Source organism: Sprattus sprattus (assembly GCF_963457725.1).
Source record: "Sprattus sprattus genome assembly, chromosome: 5".
Classification (NCBI taxonomy): Eukaryota; Metazoa; Chordata; class Actinopteri; order Clupeiformes; family Clupeidae; genus Sprattus; species Sprattus sprattus.
In genome coordinates, this window is record NC_137924.1 from 6,377,618 (window position 1) to 6,399,773 (window position 22,156).

Consider the following 22,156-nt stretch of genomic DNA (forward strand, 5'->3'; position numbering starts at 1 on the left):
ATATCCCACATGAACATGACAGCGTCTAGTGGAAGACGGAGAATCATCCTGCAATTGTCACGCCTGCGCTGACATCGGCTCCGGCCACGCCTCCTTCAGCTCACTCACTCTCCCAGCTGCACGTTTCATCAGTCTCGTACACAGTCCAAGCTCACTGCATTCACGTCTCCTAATCACACAAACAAACACACCTGTCTCATTCCGTAAATACTCTTCACTGCCCTCACTCCGTGTCTTGTCTCGTCGTTACACAGTCTAAGATGCTGCCCAAGACGGCCAGCGCTCTGGTTTCTGTTCCCGCGACCTCCAGGTCGTTCCGTGTGTCTGCGCTCTCCTGGTTACCTGTGTCCGCAATCTCCGTGTCCGCTGGGTTCCACCCCAGCAAGTTCTTGTCCGATGAATACCACTTCAGGAATATCCGTGCCACCTGAATTCTGCTCTGGCGTCTCCCAGATACACGTGCTCAGGAGCAAAGGTTCAGTCAGTGACTTTTTAGCTCCGCACCCAGCGCGCTGGTTTCCCTGATTAGAGGAATACCCTGAGTTTGCTTAATCCCAGAGTTTGACTCATTGTATTTGTTAATTGTCTCGACGGTTACTTTAACAGTGTATGTTTTCCAGTGTTTGACCCTGTGCCTTTCAGTTACAGTACCAGTTTACGTTTTCCAGCGTTTGACTCTGTATTTTGGTTTCGGTTTCTAGTATTTGTAGTCTCCTTGTTGGCTCAAAAGACACGTTTGCTTTTGAGCATTCTCCCGTGAGTGTTAGTTCTCCCTGTATGTGTTTCCATCCCCCTTCACCTGGATGTATTCCTTAATAAACTCTGTTTGACGCTGAAACATCCTTCTGAGTTCAGACGTCTCATGACAGCGATCAACTTTACTTCTTCCTAGTGCTTTTCAGTCAGAGGGCGGGACTAAGCTGAAGAAGGATTCTGATTGGTCGGTCGTAGTTGCCAGACCAGTTCCCCCAGAGCCATAGAAAACAGAGTTGCGACAATTCCATTGACGCCCATTGTAAAAAATGGCGGACGACACCTTCGGGTTATGGAGACGCCAAAAGTTCCAAAGTTCCAACGGAGCCCCGTTCATTTCAACGGCGCGTCAAGAACAATTACTGGTAAGTTGATGAAATAACAGCATTTTAAAACGGATTTCACACTTTTAAGCATTAGCTATCAGTAGTATACTCTTAGACATCGATATTTTTTCCATTTGGTTTGCATGAAATGTCGATGTTGATGTTAAACATGTAATGGATGTATGGACCTAACTGAAAGCTTGGTAACGGAGGCTAATGTGAGGTAATTAACGTGATCATTTCGTGAGGTAATTAACGTGATAAGTCCGTGATAAGACTTTTTGTTGTCAGGTGACATTATTATGTAAAGTTGTTTTGATTGTTAGGTTTTAAAACATTACCGAAATAATACCACTGCTGCTAATACTATAAGTGCAGTAATTATAGTGTTGCCAGGCTGGTCTGCACACACACACACATACAATAATATTAGTGCTGTGTCTGAAGAGGGTATGGCAGTGTTAGACAGACACGTGTTCAGTGTTACGTGTGTGTGTGTGTGTGTGTGTGTGTCTGTGTGTGTGTGTGTGTGTGTGTGTAATGAGAGTGTATAGAGAGTGTGGCTCTTCTGAAGCAAGCCTGTGTTTTGATCAGTGGGTTTACTAGAGAGAGCCAAAGCTAAAAACATGTTCTTCCTCTCTTCCTCTTCATTCTCTTCTTTCTCCCTCTCTGTCTCCTCCTCTCCGCTCTTCTACCCCTGCTCTCTCTCCATCACCTCTTCATCCTCTGTCTCTTCTTGTTCTTCCTCCTCTCCCCCTCCTCCTCTCCTTACTCCTCTTCCTCTCCTCCTCCTTCTCAGTGCACACAGGCAGTCCACCAATAGCAAGTCTCCTCCTGGCGCTGGTCGACCCAAGCCCATGCCATTATCTAGCAGTACATCTCACCTATATCACCCATTGATATGATGCTGGCAATGTGTTGTATCAAGTATAGATTAAGCTCTAACTGCTGTGTTATTTAACCATTTTCCCTGACCCTGTTTACTTTTTTACGGCTTTACCTAGCTCCTCCTCCTGTCTGTGTGCTGCATGTGATTCTTATAGGTGAGCTGGGCGCAGGTGCTTGGAGTCGCGCTAATCTGGGGTCTGGGCCTTTAAAAGCGCTTCAGACCAGACTGGAGGGGGTCCGCCGCTGCTCTGTCTCTCCCTCACCAATTTTGGATTTTGTTTGCTTATTCACTGCACCGCATTATACTGATTGCTTACACTTTTATTTTCCAACTCCAATACTGACTTCTGTTCAGTTTGATTAATTTAATAAATCTTATACATACATAGCTACTCTGCGTGTGGCCTTCCCTTCTCTGTTCCCTGCTCTGAGCAAGGCTTATATCAATACAGATGAAAAGCATGAGAAGGGTGTGAATGGAACTTTAATAAAATATCTTGTTTGCTTGTGTATTGGTAGTCCATATTATTATTCCAGTTCATCAGCTCTGACATAAATTGCAACTGTGAATAGTTGCTTGTAGAGTTAGATTTGGTTCTATTGACTGTATTGATATATTCAGTCATAATGAGTGGCTGTTTGATAGATCTGATACATGGCTCCATATTAAAATCTCCATGGTTCTGATGCATGTCCTACAAAAATAACTAAAATGTAATTTAATGTACTTTAGTCTCCTACATGTCCTTTCAAAATAACTTAACTTGGTAATAAAGATACAAAGTACTTTGGAAAAGCTGATATTTAACAAAAGTGCTTAGAGTCCAATAACTACAAGTTAGATGGCAACTTGTTTATCGAAGTGCAAATGCAGAACGTAAGGATAGCACCACTCACGTAAGTAACCTAGCCAAGCTAACACGAACTTTTCCCTCCAAACGTGTATTATTATTATTATTCAAAAGTAATAAATGCAGTACTTCCCATGTTTAACCACAGCTCAAAAGCATAACACACTTTAATACGTTACATAGAGCAAACGTGTGCTTACGATATGATATTTACCATGCAATAGCTCACTGTACCATACAAGTCAATGACAGTTTGCGGTTTCTTAGGAACTATTGAGGCTTGCCTGAACCACGTGACAGCCGTAGCGGCGACATCAAAGCGTGTCGCAACTCTGTTTTCTATGGCTCTGAGTTCCCCTATCGCAGCTGCCAGCAACACCTCTGTAGTTCAGTTCAAAGTCCCAGGTGTGGGTGGACTGTACCTGCCAGAGACACAGAGACTGACCCCAGATCAGTGGATTTCACGCAGGTTTTTATAGTGAAGTTAATTAAGTAGACAGACAAGTCATTTCATGCCGGGTCTGCAGAAATAATTGGCCTACATAATGAAAGTAATAAGCTATTTTGGAATATATGTACACATATTATAATTTAATATTAATGTGGATAACCTTTTTTGAGTGTCGTGTCTATTAGTCACAAGTAATCACACTGATATCATGTGTTGTATTCTGTTAATTATTAAACTGCAGTTTAAAAAAGACATGCACTAGACACACTCACTGTGCAGTTCTATCTTAAACTTGAGTTTTTGTCTGATCTTAACTATAACAGTATGCACATTTATTGTGTGTACAGCCTGTTGAATATCTGCTGTTCTCAGTAAGTGGAGTGAGTGAGGGACAACATGGGAATCAGAAGTAATGAGGGAATATAAGTAATGATAGTATATGGAAAGGGAATATCACCAGTATGTGTGATGCAATGTAATTAAGATTGATATGGGAAATATGAATTGAACCAATAGATATATAAAGTGCCTATAGTATTAGTACATATATAAACATAGGAGTCGACCAGAAGTTTGTAGTTTTTAGTGTTAGCATTTTAACACATCCTGGTTCCAATGAATACATCCAGACAGAGGCCTCTAGCTGTGCTGTTCTATTCTCAAAGAAGCCTTCACTGCTAACATCCTCAGAGAAGAGAAACTACAGCCAGTATTAAAGAATGGTGTGGTGTGTGAGATGTGTGTGTTATTCTTATCTTCTCTTAATCCTCTTCACACTGGGTAGTGCATAAGGCCTCCACCTGAGCCCACCAGCATGGTCTGTCTGCGCCCTTGCAACTAGCAACCTACTGCTGTAACTTTTATACTTTTATAAAATGCAGCAGCTAGACTTCTAACTTCACACCTGTTCTACCGACACTACACTGCCTCCCAGTGATTTTCTAATTTGCTAGCTAAGGAAACTTAATAACCTAAACGATTTAATTGGAAGAGTTCAATTTGCATGAAATGATAGCTGGTTATCTAGCTGATGTTCTAGTCTCCTCGATTTAACTCTTAAAATTATAATGGGAAAGGGTAGAAACCCTCAGGGTGCTTGTGCAACTTCGTTTGAAAGAGTTCATATTCATGAGTGCATATTAACTACTTACTAACCCAGAGTGAGGTCATGCAGGGAAATATCAGACTGAGGCTGTATGATACGGCAAAGCCGAAGTCTGATATTTCCCTGCATGACTGAATGGTCGAGGTTAGTAAGTTGTTCATTATATGGCATTTTTAGCTGTTTTCATTTTGTAAATGAAAATAAATGGTAATTGTAAATAGAAAACATGTCGTTTTGTTCAGCTCTCAAGTCTTTTCACGACACAGTGTGTTTCAGGTGTTGCCTAGCAAACAAAGACTTGCTAACTTCAAGTTACAATGATCAATAGAAAACGGACAACAGGGCTCAGCTTAAATGGCTTTAATTCACAGTAAAACACAAGTTATTCAAACTATAGTAGTCTAGTCTTCATCATCACTTTCAATAACACATTTCCGCTGCTTCTGAATTTTACTGACTTGTACTAAGTCCTATAAAGTATTACCCGATATCACAATGTCCACGAGTTCTTGAGTACGTAGATACGTTACAGCCTCAGTCTGATATTTCCCTGCATGACCTCACTCTCAGTTAGTAAGTAGTTATTATCAGACCAACAGACCGGTCAATACGCGGCTGGCATGACTACCCATTAGCCAATCAGAATGCTTGTACTGTCGTTGCCATATAATAATCACACATATTAACACAAATTCATCACAAACTAATAGCTGCCAACTGTATATGTACTTTACCTGTACCTGTATAAAGAATGCTGATATGAAAAACTACCAGTAGTCAATGTGCAGGCTGCCAATTGAATGGTGATTTAAGATATTCTATTGGGTTTATGTATTTTTAAATATGTCTCTGAAAGAGTTAGTGCCTCACCAGCCACGAACCTCCCTGCACGTCACTGCAACAGACACAGTTGCAAACACTATATTCAGTGCTAGTCAGTGTTAGTGTCCGTCGACCATACTCCCATCCGCAGGAGATATTTGAGAGGACAGGACACAGGACAACATCACCATGAAATATTTACTTCTTAGATTTAGATTAATTTGATTTATTAGATTAACTTCTTTCAGACAAAGCAACAAACAAAAGATATGTTTATGCATCTATAGGTTTGATTTCATATTTGTGATTTATCAGGTCATGATTGTGATTACACACATACTGTAATGTAAACCCAGCACTTATGCTGGAGCGCAGCGCTGATCTGGATGCTGATCCTTCATGAGGATGGCTGATCTGTCATCATTACAGTGCTGATTCCAATAACATTTCTGTTTAAATATTAAATGTTAAAGGGATGGTTCGGGATTTTTGACATGAATCTGTATGGCATCCCCATCACCAGTGCCGTGCAATCACACTGACTTACCCCTGGCAGCGTCCTGTGAGCAGAGTTCTCGTCCAGATTTGGACTTTTTCCACTACCATGTTTTTGGGATGCAAATATATCACTCTTTTGAACACATAATGTTTTGGGAAGAGAAACGTTTTATTTAGCTGGGTCTAGCAAACCTGCCGGACTACTTTCGGCTTGACCAAAGCTGGACGAGAACTCTGCTCACAGGACGCTGCCAGGGGTAAGTCAGTGTGATTGCACGACACTGGTGATGGGGATGCCATACAGATTCATGTCAAAAATCCCGAACTATCCCTTTAATGTGCAAGCATTCCTAAATGAAATAAAATGTATTTGCAAATTCATTATATTACCAATATTGTGCAAAACAATATTACAATTGACTGGGAAAACCCAGGCCAGTTTGGTCTATCCCTGCCTCAGGAGACAGGTGTCAGGTGTCTGAACTCTAACTATTAAGATGAATGTGACTTCTCCAAGTACAAATTGGATGGAGTCTCAGAGATTAACTGCATGTCAGTAGTACTTATCACGCCAATGTAAACCCATTTAAACATGTTCTGCATTCTGACAAGAACGTAATCCGCGGCCCACTGACGTGCCTGCGTGTCTGTGTGCGTGCGTGCATATTGATAGAAGGAAGTTTTAACATTTGGATTTCCATGTTGGTTGTATTTATAAACCTCAAACAAATCTACATAGATCTACTTAAAAACCTCATACAAATCTAGATAAAAATATTCCCACTGTAAAAAAAAACTACAACTACGGTTGTTTTTCAGTGCTTAACTTGTTAATTCAGAAGGGTATTTTGGACAATTTCCGCCTATATTGCACTGTTTCATTTAAAACTTGAATATCTATGGTTCTACACATTGCAGAATAACCATTTATGGCTTAAATTAAAGAAGACACTTGGCCCATCAACTTCAAACAGTTAAAGTGTTTTATTATGTAATTTTAGTTTACATTTCAGAGCAACCAAACTAAAATATTTGTCAGAAAAACATAAAAACGCCTACTGTTTTTTATATGTTACAGTGTAGAAATGGGTTTGGAATGTCATGGGAAACAAATATTTACATTTCCTGATGCAACAACATGTTGACACTGTGTGAAAAAAAAATGAAGCAGATAGACAAAAGTTAACAAATGTTACACATCAGTTTCCATATGGTGTCTTTAGACGTCTCCAAGTGTCTCTCAACCTCTCCAACATCACCAAATATACCAAATACAAAAGCAAGTACTTTTCAATGAATATCAAGCAGTCATACTGTTTTTTTGCATTGTGTACTACAACAAACCATTCTGATCTCATTTCAGTGTAATATTTTGTAATTTATTGTGAAAACACATATGGTGGTCTCCAAAACATACCCAAAAACCTATCCAAAGTGTGTGGAGATGGTTTTGGGGGGTGAAGGTGGTGTGTGGAGGTGGTTTGGGGGGTGTGTAGATGCTGTGGAGGGGGTGTAGAGGGTTGTGGAGGTGGTTTGGGGGGTGTGGAGATGGTGTAGATGCTGTGGAGGGGGTGGAGATGGTGTAGAGGGTTGTGGAGATGTGTAGGTGATGTGTGTAGGTGGTTATGGGGGTGGTGGAGAGGTTGGAGATGGTGTAGAGGGTTGTGGGGGTTGTTTTGGGAGGTGTGGAGATGGTGTTGATGCTGTGGAGGGGGTTGGAGATGGTGTAGAGGGTTGTGGAGATGGTTTGGGGGGTGGTGGAGATGGTGTAGATGCTGTGGAGGGGGTGGAGATGGGTAGGTGGTGTGTGGAGGTGGTTTGGGGGGTGGTGGAGAGGTTGTAGATGGTGTAGAGGGGAGATGGAGATGGTGTAGATGCTGTGGAGGGGGTGGAGATGGTTTGGGGGGTGATGGAGATGCTGTGGAGGGGGTGGAGATGGGTAGGTGGTGTGTGGAGTCGGTTTGGGGGGTGGTGGAGAGGTTGGAGATGGTGTAGAGGGTTGTGGAGATGGTTTGGGGGGTGGTGGAGATGGTGTAGATGGCCCTTGTCTTCCTTGGTGCTGAAGGAGGGCTTGAAGGACCTGGCAGGTCAGAAGAGCTGAGGGGTGCTGGCGGAGGGGAGCTGACAGATGTATTTCCCGCAGGGTCATCTCTGGAAAAAATAAACCAATTGGCAAATGTTACACAAACAACCGTGCAAACAAAAATACTGAGCAAGCATAACTGTAAAATATAATTGTAAAATAACAAATCACAATATGCAACTCAAAATAAGAAACATGCAGACATAGAGAGTTTCCAACAGGAGAATAACAATATTCAGTTATATTAGTATATCAGCATTTATATTCTCACACAAGAAATACTATGTAAACAGCAAACAGATTAGAACAGGAAAACATCTACGTGTGAGGAAGACTGCATCCTGGCTGGATAGCCAGCTAGCATGCTTGCTAAATTCTTGCTAGCTTATTAGGCAGACTATGAAATGAATTTATAATAACTTCTCAAATATCATGATTGATAATCAAACTCAAACAGCAGATGGTACATATTAAAATATAGATAGCTGGATACTTTATTAATCCCGAGGGAAATTTAGGAAAACTACAGTTTGACCAAGTGAAAAAACATTGCATCGTAGAAGCATCCACATGGCTGGTTAGCCAGCTTGCTAAAATTCTTCCTAGCTTATTCGGCAGAATATGAATGTATAATAACTTATCAAATATCATGATTGATAATCGAACTCAAACAGCATATTGTACATATTAAAATATAGATAGCTGGATACTTCATTAATCCGGAGGGAAATTTAGGAAAAATACTGTTTGACCAAGTGAAAAAGCACTGCATCCTGGCTACATCCACATTGCTGGTTAGCCAGCTTGCTAAAATTCTTCCTAGCTTATTCGTCAGAATATGAATATATAACAACTTATCAAATATCATGATTGATAATCAAACTCAAACAGCATATGGTACATATTAAAATAAAGATAGCTGGATACTTTATTAATTCTGAGGGAAATTTAGGAAAAATACTGTTTGACCAAGTGAAAACGCACTGCATCGTGGCTGCATCCACATTGCTGTTTACCTAGCTAGCATGCTTGCTAAAATTCTTGCTAGCCAGAATATGAATATAATGAATATAAACTCTTATCAAATATCATGATTGATATTCGAACTCAAACAGCATATGGTACATATTAAAATATAGATAGCTGGATACTTAATTAATCCCGAGGGAAATTTAGGAAATATGTACATATTGACCAAGTGAAAAAGCACTGGTGCTGAACAGTATGCATAGCCTAAACCTACACGTATCTGACGTTAGCAGATTAGCAGGAGGCTTGGTTGCATTCTTGCTTTTTAGTAAGATAATACTTGGTAATAATATTGGGGAAACATACCGAAATGCATGCTAATAGTATAAGTATAATACACAGCCATAAATGCAGAAATGTACTTACATGTCAAGGACAGGATCCAGTCTTTCATCCAAATGTATCTCCTCCTCAGAATCCAAGCTTGCACCATCTGAGCATTCATCCAAATCAAGGTATAAATCCTCGTCATCGCTGTTAAAAAACATCTCTAAGACTTGTTGCCGTGTATATCTCTCCATTTTTACAGATGGATTTAATAGTATAACAAACGAAAGACTCAAAACTCGTGAGTTATCAGATGGGACTGAAAAGCGCTATGAGTTGCGCGCGTGACGCACGCTGAGATATATTGAGAGGTAGCAGTTACGCTCAATCCAATCAGGCCTCTGCATTATTCAAACACAGACAATATGCACATCGTTTTAAACCTGACAATGAGTACTATTGGTTGAAATAGGTGTCAATCAGTTTCCAACGAGTTGATACGAATAACAACCATTTTCGTGAAACCGGAAGTCGTGCATTAGCTCACCGATGATCGGTAGTAAACATGAAAATGAACGTAGAACAAGGAATACAACTTTACTCTGGCCCAAAAAAACTACACAGTTTTGTAAAAGAGATATATGGCTTTGATTATAAAGGTATATTTAGGTAAAAAAAAGACGCATCATAGCCTCAAGGAGTTCGAGAAGATTGAGATCATATTATATTGAAAATGACAATGCGTTTTGTGCTGTGATGTGAGTACATAAATAAACTACAATAATATCCTCAGTTAAACTATTCAGTGTCATAATTTAGTTGTTTGGATAGATAACGATTGTTTCATGGCAGAAAATACGACATTTTGGCAAAGATAGTATGTTTTAATGGAAAATTAGTTTGACAAGACGTCAGGAGGGGGGGAAACTGCAGGGGGCACATCACGTTTTTCTGATTTTTTTTCCCAATGAACTGTTGGACACAGGCATTTGATATTACGTGTGCTTGTGGCAGTATTAGTGCTTACTCAGAAAAGACATCTGTTTATAGTGAAATGTTTTTTATTTTTGTGGCTACATACACTAATTAAATTGTTATCAGCTCCGGGGCGCCGCCGCTTCCACCAGGGGGCGCTTCAGAGGTAACAGGTTAAAGTAACAGTAGGCAACAATTATACTTCAGGATTAGGGTGAGGAAAAGCATTTATTTATCTTAAAATAACAGCTTGAAAAAAATGGGGCGCTACAATGACTTTTAATATGGAGAATCACCTCCGTGCCATACCAGGGTCCATAGGCATATAGTAACTGCTCAATGTAGGATTGCCTGACGCCGCCCGGCTTTTTACTGTCTGCCGAACTAGTAAGTAGCTTATTTGCCATCTTGCTTTGTCTTGTGTTGCACTTGCTTGATGTTTGACCGTGTTAGGACAGTTGTTGAATAACCAGTTTAGTCATAATGTCAGTCAGCACATTTCAAGAGATTTCGTTAGTTTTAGCCGCTAGCATATTGTTAGCAAATAGCAATTGATCCGGAATGCTTCTTTAAGAATTGAAAACAAAATAAAATTGCAGTTTGTAGTTGTACTGCATCTCAGACTTAAACATATGTACATCAATATACATGACTAAATGTACAGACTTGTAGCTGACATGTTGAGAAAATGTTAAGATATAACTGATGGAGTAACGATGATCAATAACAATCATGTCTACAGCTGCTGGCAAAACAAGATGCTCTGCAATTTTATGGGAATTTTTGCATTTTGCAATCCTGAGACCGACCAGATATGATGTTTTCAGTGCATTTTCATGTATTTTTGGACTCTCTCATGATCATCTGCTGTCCTTTGAAAACAGTTTAGTTTTTTTTTTCAGAATCGGAAATATTTTGACAGACTTTTGTTCCTCTACTGTTACCGTTACCTTTCTCGGTAAGATCTTCACAGGGAAAATAGTTCTTATGTATGGAAACACTCTCTCAGTGAAAGTGTGTGTGAATGTGTGCAGATGTGTGTTATTATCAGGGTCAGAAAATGAAACCTTTCCTCTGTCCCAGTCCAGCTGCACTCTGATCCTCTGGGGTTTCTGTTCCACTGTGAGGGGAATGACTGCCCTGTCAAAGAGTATACGCAGTATGAACACCATTCCAGAATGTGCCATATACTCATTGTTAGAATGGTACACAACCCAGCGCTCAGTAACATTATCATCCTTATTTATTCCCTTCCTCTGGGCAGACTCTGTCATCACACCCACTTCCCAGTCATCACTGTCTCCAACCTCCACATCCCAGTAGTGTGTCCCTGAGTTAAAGCCCTCAGAGCCCAGGACACTGACATACTCATCAAACCTCTCTGTATTATCAGGAAGCTGCTGTCTCTCTTGACTGAAGACAATGGTTGTCAGATCTTTAGGCAGGATGAGTTGTGGGTGTGCAGTGTTGGGATCCAAGGTCACAGGAGCTGCAGAGAGGGGAAAAAAATACATTTGACCTTAGACAGTTTGTACTATCTAGAAGGGACCCTCACTCACAATCAGTGTATCTGTTTAAACATAAGTGTGTCTATTGTGCCTGTAAGATTCTTTCTATATTTAAGCTACTACCCTTAATCACAAAAGGTGGTCTCGTTGGTTGTAGAATGGAGTCTCAATCAAGGAAGCTGAAGTGGTTCGGATCAGAGCTTAAGATATTTCTTGTAGCAGACACGAAATATCACTAAGTACTTTTCTGAGTCTAAGTATCTAAAGTCGAGGTGGAGCAGAGTTCTTTCAGGGCACACGCGGCCTCCGTGGATCCGTCCTGGAGAGGAGATGGTGTCCGTCTCTCGAGATTCTTGCTCTGATCGACCTGAGTCTCGCGCGCAGCCCAATTTAACCAGTATAATTACGTAAGCGAAATAGAATGTATAACATATCTACCAAAGGATTACACACACACACATATGAACACGTAAACAGTCTCATGAGCTCATCGATGCCCTTGCCCTTGGGCCTGATTGAATGGGCGCGTTTGAGGAATGCTACACAGCACATACACAGGGGGGCCTAAGCAGACAAAGTGGAGCTGTCTCCAACGGGCATCATATGCCTTTAGTATACGTTATGGTGACCTGTTAACCTTACTGGGATCTGGGCCTACATGGTCCCTCAGGAGGGCCTGAAAATGATGGAGGTACCTACACTAGAGATCTGTACATGAGTAATACACCAGAATCTAACATGCCCAAGCTGCACTTGTAGAGCAGGGTGATAACATCATCCTGGACCTGGATTCGATACCCAGACAGCACCGGATGGACGGAAATAAGTAGGGAAATTAATATAAAATTAATTAAATTAATGTAAAATAAATAATCAGCGAGATGGGCGATTTTACATTCTCCTATGTGCTGATTTAATAGCCCCGGAGCTGTGGAAAGACTGTGATTAGTCCTGTTTGACCTGCTATCTTACGTTAGCTAAAATGAGCTTGTGTTCGCTTAAACTGCGGCTAGATTTAGAAGTACCGTATTTTCTGCACTATAGGACGTACTGGAGAATAAAGCGCACTGTCAATACAGTGTCTTTTTTCATATATAAAGCGCACCGGACTATAAGGCGTATTAAGCGAAACAAAACAGTCAGTCAGTCAAACTTTATTAAACGTGTTCACAATAACTCTCAACATTGTTCAAACGTTAATGAGCGTATTCACAATAACTCCCAACCTTGTTCAGTTGTAACACGTAAAATAAAAACAGTCTGATACCGCTAAAGCAAACGTATTCCAAATAAAATGTTGCAAAGTATTGTAGGTCTTAACTGAAGCTAAGTTGCTGCTGACGCTTAGACCAAAAATCCATTGAAACACATAGTAGCTAGCTAGCCTCCCTGCTAATAAGTATGACGTTAGCATGCTGATATGCTCTCACACGCCCCCATCATTGAGGCAGAAGTACAGTTTGCCTCCAGTCTCTTGGCTCTTTCACTGCCGTTTTATGTAAGGTCAGCCATTCTAAATAGGTTCCTCACATACGTGAAATACATTCCCTATTTGATGGATAAAGAGCAACGCTCCCAGCATTACTCCATAGCAAATTACTTTAGTTGTCATTTCAAGCTTGCTGGAGAAGGCCAACACCGAGCGCCACCAGCAAGGGCGTAGGTTTGCATAGGGTTGGTAGGGACTAGTCACGACCAAAGTTTGGGAAAGACAAAAAAGTCCCTACCAATATTTTGTTAATTCGAAAAATATTTTGCACAATATATTTGCAAACTCATTCGTATTATTATCAATACAATGTTCGTCGCCCAGAAGAGTTAGAAATACATTTCTAAGTGTTCCAATGCGCCCTCGAGAATGTGAGACAAGATGCTGTAATTTAATTGGCTGAAGTGGCAGAGTCAGAAACACTACGTGAATCCTGAAAGAGTGCTGCTAGTAGTCTGATACGGTAAGCTACTAAATTCGCCAGGAAATAATAACGCCTCATATCAGTATTTCGTTTGGTCTCAGCATTGATATTTTGATCCTTTTGTGCTCTGAAAAGCCACCTAAAAAGAAAAGAGATGCCAGAAGTTTTTTCCACCCATAGAGCTATCAAAAAGCCCAGGTCGCTGTTAGTTAGCTAGTCGGAAAACTACCCACATTGCAAAGCTGCTAACCCTAAATCGCCACCCATTGTACAATGGAAACATGTTTTGAAAGTTGTTAGTGTGTAGGGCATGTAACTTTAGCTTGCATTACATCTCGTCTTGTTGAAGCCAAAAGGATAAGCTACCCTACCCTGTTTAGACAATTTTACCCATGAATGTAATCAATCACACTGGCTATTTTGAGAATACATGTTCTACTTGAAGGTAGTAAAAAGGTGCAATAAATTGGGATGCCCAAATGTATGTAGCATATAATTCATGATGAATACATTATTTAATTGCTCTGCAATCCAGATGATGTAGGCTTAGTACAGCTCCATAAAACCTGAACCATTTACCGTACTACTACAACAACAACGACAAACAGAGAATGCGAATGCACTGCAAACAACAAACAAATGCACTGCATACACTTCTCATTAGGTAATTTTGTTCATTAAGGCAATATTTCGAAATGCATTCAGGAAACTAAGAAATCCAGTGCAGATGTAGTGCAGGTTGAGGAAGAAGCAGCTAGACCATCAGGGCTTCAGATGAGGTCTTACTCATGTTTGGGATATCCAAAAAGGACAACAAAAACATGTGATGTCAAGAAATGTGGAGAACGTTTAGTTTTTTATTTAAACTAAGGGTTGATTATTCTTATTGTGTTTAAATCAGTTCCAAGTTCCGCAAGTTACACACATGTTAATATATTATAATAAAGTTTGCCTGTTAAATATAACATCAACTACATTTTTTTATTTATGGTGGGGGTGGGGGGGTCTGCCGTGCAGTGTCCCTACCAATGCTGAGAACAAACCTACGCCCTTGGCCAACAGCAAAGAGAGCAACAGTGGTCGGAAGCAATGTACTATTCGAGGGTTTATATAAAATATGGTAGCCGTAATGCTGCAAGCGGTGCGGCTTTGTAGTTTACCAAAGTCGTACTAAATTTTTTTGGCAGAGCGCCGTGTACCACACAAAATCGCTTCGAGGTCAGTAAGCACAACCAGAATTAAGTCATATATAAGGCGCACTGTCGTTTTTGGAGAAAATTAAAGGCTTTTTATGCGCCTTACAGTCTGAAAAATACGGTATGCAGTTTGGGACTACAAACTAATTTTTTTTCACATTCAGCCAGTTGGAACAGAAGAACACACCAGAAAAGCCCTATTTAGTAAGGAGGATTTGATGGTCGCATTCCTACACTTATTAAATGCAATTCAATGTGGAAGTAATTCAGAATACGTTACTCAGATTAGTTAATGTAACGGAATACGTCACAGATTACATTTTTGGGCATGTATTCTAATACGTTTTGAAAGTATCCTTCCCGACACTGGATATGCACAAGTCATTCCAGTTTACTTCAACAAATTAAAGTTAGCCTGGGGTCTGTGTTTATAATATGTTTTTAATGGATGGGTGCACACTGGTGTGGATGTATGACTACTGTATGAAAAGCAGCCCTCACCATATGTAACCAGGCACTGCATCTTCTCCCAGACTCTGAACTTCAGGTTTTCCAGGTGTTTTGCCACATGCACCAGTGGACCTGAAACCCTCTCTGGATCCTGCAGTGTGCACTGGGCTCTGGAATAACATTCAGGAGTCAGTGCTGCTGTGGGTTTGGGTTCAGAACCACAGAGAAGAGAGAGACAGGAGGCAGATCACTCACCTTTCCATTGTGCTCTTGTAGTTCTATTAAAATGCAAAGGAGGAAATATAATCAAAATGACTTCTCATTTGATACATTAATATTAAGACACATATTTCTGTGCGCCTGTCCTAGCTAAAAGACTCTTCAGGTAACACCTGTCCCACCTCACCTGCACACTAATCTCACCCTGCCCATCTTACAGTAAGCACCTGATGTCAACATTTCTCTGCTGGAAGCTCCTCAATATAACCTAAATATATTACCCTCAATATAACCTCAATTTAACCCTCAACATAACCTTAATATAGAACTATATATGCTCAATATCTAACCCTCATTTAAAGCCAAGTATTCTGCTGAAGCCCAAAGGTGCAATGGAGGCTAAGAGCTCAAGAAGGTGGATAAGGAAGAGGAGAGTTGGCCTTTTGTTGGAAGTGTGTGTGTGTGTGTGGCATTGCTTGGCAGATAGAGATGAGTAATTTCAGTGCATCACAGCTATGAGTGAGTGGCTGTTGAGCTAACTCTCCTAATTTCTCAAGAAAGAATATGGTGAAATTATGAGTTCCAAAATAGTTTCAGGTGAAACCAACCCAGCTCTCCCCAACCTCAATCCCACTGACACCTGCACCCTGAACTGAGCCCCCTGCACCCCACCATGCATTTAATAAAACTATTTATCAGATCTTAAGAGTCATTATACAGACAGTGGATGGTTCTCACCTGCAGGAATGTGATGTCATCAGCTGCCATCTTCTCTTCTATGGCTCTGATGGTGTCTGAAAGAGATGAGATCTCTCTGCTCATCTTCTCAATCTTCTTGTTCATCATCTGACTCTTCTGCTCTTCTTCCTCTCTCAGTGCAGCTAACCTGGCTGTCTCTTCATCTCGTAGAAACTGGTGAAGCTCCTCAAACTCCTCCTTGATCTGGTTCTCTGTTTGCTGGGCCTGAGTCTAAATAGAACAAGATGACAAAAGCCTTGATCCAGTTTAATTAGGACCAGATGGATGAAATTATCCATAACACATAATTGGATGTCTCATTATTACATATTAAAAAATACTACTAAAAATACTATATTATATACTTCTTCATTATATGATTCATGTTTCACCTTAATATGTGCTGCTGTTTGGTCACAGGTGAGTTTAGCCTCCTCAAAGGTCTTCAGTTTCTCCTGTAAGGGCTGCAGTTTGACCTTGAGCTCCTCCTGGAATAGATGAACACTTTACTGTAGACTAGAGTCTACACAACTCTACATTAGTGGCAGGAGGAAACAAACACTTTTAGGGAGTCTGTGAGTGAATATGTTGTTATTTGTGCATGGAGTCAGGGTGATGTGGGGATAACAGGGGGGTTACCCCAAAGTGTAGATAAAGTAGACATGAGCGTTTCTAGATTAACCCAATAATACACATCAACAGACGTTAGACATGTCAAGAGATACGGTAAATTAATGTTGGAAAAAATGTATATTTATGATTTAAAGCCAATTTGTGTGCATAATTAGACCACATCTCAGTAATAAAGTCAGTAATGACTATGACTCCAAGATAAGGTTTGCAATCGATAGTGATGTGAAGTTTGACTCTGTTGGAGAGAGTCAAGGGCTTCCTTAAGTTTGCTCCTGTACACTCTGGGAGTCCTTGGTATGGCAGAGTGGGAGTGAGGAGTATTTCAGGTCAGAGATTTGCATGATGTGCAACAGTCATCAGTTATAACAACAAGGTTTAGAGATCGCCATCTACTGTTACATTCAAGGTGAAAAGACTCACGGGAACCTGGGTTATTTTTCTGTTAATTTCTTAGATTGTGGTGAATCTGCCAAACTGAATTTCTTTGACTCTGGTGAATCTGCTGAGCCGAATCCAACTCCACCTGCTGGCTGGAGTCTATAAATTGTTTGTTCACCTGGCAGTTCACTCTTTTTGCACTCCCCGCCAGTACTCCAGCAGATTCCTGTTTCCTTTACCTGTATCCATTACCCTAAAGTGTGCATCTTCGAGTTAACGTGAGTGTTCAATTCCTCATTCTGAATGTTTAATTTGTATGCCTTTTGTGTTGGCTTTTTGACATGTGCTCTGTTGCCCTAAGCACTTTGTTCCCAGACATGTGCCAAGAGCCATGAGGGATTGTTTGATGCATATTTGTTATCTTTGCTGCTTAGTTGGGGATTGAGTATTCTAACATGATTGTTGCTTGTTTGATGCTTTGCTGTTTCATGGATTGAGTATTCTCACATGACTGATGCTTATTTGTTACCTTTGCTGCTTAGTTGGGGATTGAGTATTCTCGCATGATTGTTGCTTGTTTGATGCTTTGCTGTTTCATGGATGGTGTATTTGCACATGATTGATGTTTATTGTTTGATTGACCACTCCATTATTGTAATTGTATTGCTTCTTTGTTTATGTCTTAATGCAGCACACAGAAAACAATTACCAACGACAAAGGAAAATAAACTGCTGCTGTTGCACCAAACCTGCCTTCTCCCTTGCCTCATTTCCTAAGTCCACTCATTGACGTTTGAGTCTTCTGACCGAGACTCTGTCTGCTCACCTAAACACTCACTCTCCCCGAACCACATCACCCTACAGTTCCTTCACAAGGTATTACACCACCTTCTACCACGGATAGTCCACACCGGTTCTACATGTAATTACGGCCCGGGCGAGACCCCCTCTGAATTCTATGCATGCCACACTTCAACTTATGACTGGTAAACTATACTTTGTCACGAAATAGATGGCAAATGTTCCGTCTTTGAAACTGCCTACAGAAGATATGAACATTCCGCTGGCTAATTGCACGGCCCAACGTCAACCCAAAGGATGGAAATAAATAATAACTGAACGTGTAACAGTTTTGTTGCAAAGCACAATCTTATCGTGAAATTAGATCTCGTGTTTGTTGAGTTAAAACCAAATTAATGTTGTATAATCATAGGCAGCAGAATAGCAGGCAGAGTTTTACCACCAATTAACATTAGCCCTATGGATACTGTAATCATACAGAGAGAACATAGTGGCATACCTTTGTTTTGCTTGTTTCTCCTCGTTTTCTTTTTTTTTTTTAATTGGGCACCTGACAGCTTTGGCCTTTTCCTATCCATCTCTGTGCTTATTTTGCATTGACAATCAACAAATTCCCCATCCCCCAACACTGTCACTCGTACAGAAGTTAAGACTAAACCAAATGCCCTTGGTGACACATAATCGTTCAGTATTACCTATTTGTATAAGCCATTTCACACAATTCAGAAAAACAAAATACGTGCAGGAATTATAGGCCTATGTAATTATAATATTATGAATGTTCATTTTTTGCAAGAAAGTCAAGGTGTGACTGACTTAAGCCCACTAATTGTATTAGAGTATTGCTCTATAGCCTACAGTGGATCCCCCCCGTCCCCCCACTTATCTGTTCCAGTTGGGAGACCCAGAGGTGAACTTTTCCTTTTCACACATCGACGGCACCTTCTTAGCAAGCAGGGGCGCAAGCAGGGGCGCAAGCAGGGGCGGCTGCAGCTGCAGGGAGCGCCAATTTGCAAATTCCCCACACAGTGATATGATAGATAATAAAAAAACCGCCTCGTGGCCCAGAATATATATATATATTTTTTGGTCGTGCCGCCCCCCACGTGACTTGAAAAAGTGCCGCCCCGGCCCTAAAACCGTCACTGGTCCACACTCAATAGAATAGAATAGATCAAGATTTATTTTCTTAGAGCCCATCACCAGTATTGCCAGACTAGATTCTTACCTTACGGTCCAGTGCTGCTTCATCTACGGGACTGAAGCTGTGATTTTTATGTTTCTTTGAGGTCTGACACACCACACACACAGGCTCTTCATCCTCCAGACAGAAAAGCTTAGGTTTTTCACTGTGCAGACTGCAGAGCACCTCAGACCCTGCTGAAGCTCTCTGACTTCTCTCCTGTAAGAAGGTCTCACACAGGTTCCTTAACGCCATGTTAGGAGGATAGAAGTCCTTTGAGCACTTTCTCCTGCAGTAGGGACATTCTCTGGATCCTTTGGTGTCCCAGAACTGCTGCAGACAGGCTTTACACACACTGTGAGCACAGGTCAAAAGGACAGGGTCCTTGAAGAAGTCACAGCACACAGGACAGCAGAGATCCTCTTCAAGTTTGGAAGCCATTTTGTCTTTCCACGATACTGTCCTTTCTGAAGGCTGTTTGACCAGCTTTGCTCTCACTATCAGCAATCTGAGTCGAGTCAGTCCTTAACTCTGAATCTGACCTGTTTCAAACTTTAATCCACAAGAACTTCAGCCCCGCCAGCTTCACTTCAATCCCGAGCTGTTTTCCTCTTTAGTCTAAACACATTTTTAAAAGTATCTCACATGAACATGACAGCGTCTAGTGGAAGACGGAGAATCAACCTGCAGTCAACTTCACTTCCTCTGGTGTCAGTCAGTCAGAGGGAGTGACTATGGGAGAAGGAATTTAAGGATTGAACATGGTTGCCAAACCAGTTCCCTCATCACTGTGCCAATGACTCCTCTGGAGTGTAAGTCACATTTGTGGGTGTGGACTGTACCTGCCAGAGACACAGAGACTGACCCCAGATCAATTGGTGGTCTGCAGAAGAAAAAAAATCATAACAAGAAATACGCTATTTTGGAGTATATGTAAACACATCACATATTAATGTGGAGGAAAAATAAAACAATTAGCAAGGTGTCTATAAGTCACACTGATATCTCATGTTGTGTTGTGATGAATATTAAACTGCAGTTAAAAAAAAGACATGAACTAGAACTAGTTTACTCTAACGCTGCCTGGAATGAAGTGCTTCATGGACTGAAAAGGCAGGCACACCGGCCTGTGTCTCCCTTACTGCTGGACTTACTGCTGGACTGAACCACTGCAAGCAGACAGACCTGCCCATCCAGTGGAGGGGATTCCTCTACCTGCTACCAGCACTGTTTCTGGTGAAGAGGCAGGTCTATGGCCGGGTACGTGGACCTCTGCTCCATCGTCCGGTCCGATTGGGTGGTCTTGTCTCGTCTGCAGCTCAGCGTCCCTCTACCTCCTTGCTCCTGCTGGACGTTGATGCTGAATGGCCTCCCTGTCAATGAACAGCCACCTCTAACACTAGCTTTTACAGTAACACCAGATCTTGAAAGTTGAACTGTTGGTGTGTGTGTGTGTGTGTGTGTGTGTGTGTGTGTGTGTGTGTGTGGGTGTGTGGGTGTGCGTGCGCTGAATGTGCATTGTGTTTGTGTGTGTATTTCTCATCAGACTGTTTCATTGGTAGTGGGGGTAGAAGAAGTGTGTGTGTCTGTGTGTCTGTGTGTGTGTGTGCGTGTGTGTGTGTGCGTGTGTGTGTCTGTGTGTCTGTGCGTGTGTGTGTGCGTGTGTGCGTGTGTGTGTGTGCGTGTGTGTGTGTGCGTGTGTGCGTGTGTGTGTGTGTGCGTGCGTGTGTGCGTGTGTGCGTGTATGCGTGTGTGCGTGTGTGTGCTGAATGGCTTCTGTCTCAACCTCAGATCATGTCAGTCACTGGCTCCAGTTGCTCCCTGCTGCTGGCATACCATCTCCTGCAACACTGATTGTCATCAGGCATGAGACCTTCTGTTTCCCTGGAGCTAAGAGCTGTGATATCTTAGACTAACGTCCAACGCTGCTAGTTCAGTTTCAGTCAGCCTCGTGTATTGTTGTGCATGTGGGTGTTAATGACGTCTCTCAGAGGAAATCAGAGATGCTGAAATGCAAATCCATCAGTCTTTTTAATGTCGTCACAGATTTTAAAATAAGCATCATCATCTCTGGACCTATTCCCATGTTAGGGCGTGGTACTTTTAGCCGTCTTCTGGGACTGAATACGTAGTTGAAAGCGTAATGTGTCGCCTTTGGCTTTATCTTCATTGACTATTTGAATCCATTTTGTGAGAGTTGGATGACTCACCCCAGAACTAGGCCTAGACACACAAAGACACAGTGAACTGCTGCCTAGGTCTCCTCTTTAGAGCTTACACTGCGTTAGCGCCCTCTGCAGGCCACAGGCTATATCTACTGTTAGCAGCCTTTAACATCAATGATCAAGACAGTGACCTTTATTCTAAATGACTTTAACATCACAGGGGCTGGATTTTCGGTTTGTCACTGAGACTGAGAACACTGGATCAATGAGGGTGATTCAGCTTCTTTATCTGAGCTCTGTCCAGCTCATTTGTTATAGTTCACCCAGGTCAACAGGCCGTAGAGGAGGTCTTGCAAATTTTTTTTTAAACGTTTTAAGTGTACGTAATTACAAAACAACCACCTCTGCCACTAGCTTTGCACGGCAGCTCTTGAAAGATGAACTGTTGAATCATATCTGTGAATCAATACCATATGTACTGTATATGTATAAGATGAAATATCAAATGTGAGTAAAGACAACAGCATTGTTATGGTTTAATATTGCATTTATTTGTTCTGTTTACAAAGAGCTGAAGGATAGATCCTAAAAGATATAGATCCTTAGACATACAGTATGCACCTTATTTATAGTGTAATGTGCTTGTGACACACCAACATGTAAAACAGTCATGGAACACTATAAAGGATTCAGGACTTATTTTAGTGGATACTAAACATGGAATGATAGGAAATTAAACATGAATTAAATCAAAATGACATGCTATCAGAACAGATATCATGTGCTTTATATCAGTGTCTTCATGAGTGATTTATGATTGGCTCATATCAGTGTCATCTTGAGTGATTTATGATTGGCACCTCCTCCGTCTCCTTCTCTTTCTGACTGTCAGTCCTGGTCCAGACAGAGACATCATCAGCTCTA

General features: G+C 41.3%; 1 protein-coding gene across 1 annotated transcript; it reads right to left on the minus strand.

Moving 5' to 3' along the window:
- Window positions 1–223: 223 nt before the first annotated feature.
- On the minus strand, window positions 224–19,508 carry LOC308365979 (E3 ubiquitin-protein ligase TRIM39-like; the record flags this gene model as incomplete). Its single annotated transcript, XM_080839614.1, has 6 exons — window positions 224–446; window positions 10,973–11,537; window positions 15,167–15,278; window positions 16,073–16,303; window positions 16,465–16,560; window positions 19,113–19,508. 6 exons carry the CDS (start codon window positions 19,506–19,508, stop codon window positions 224–226), a joined length of 1,623 nt encoding a protein of 540 aa, XP_080695740.1.
- Window positions 19,509–22,156: the final 2,648 nt, after the last annotated feature.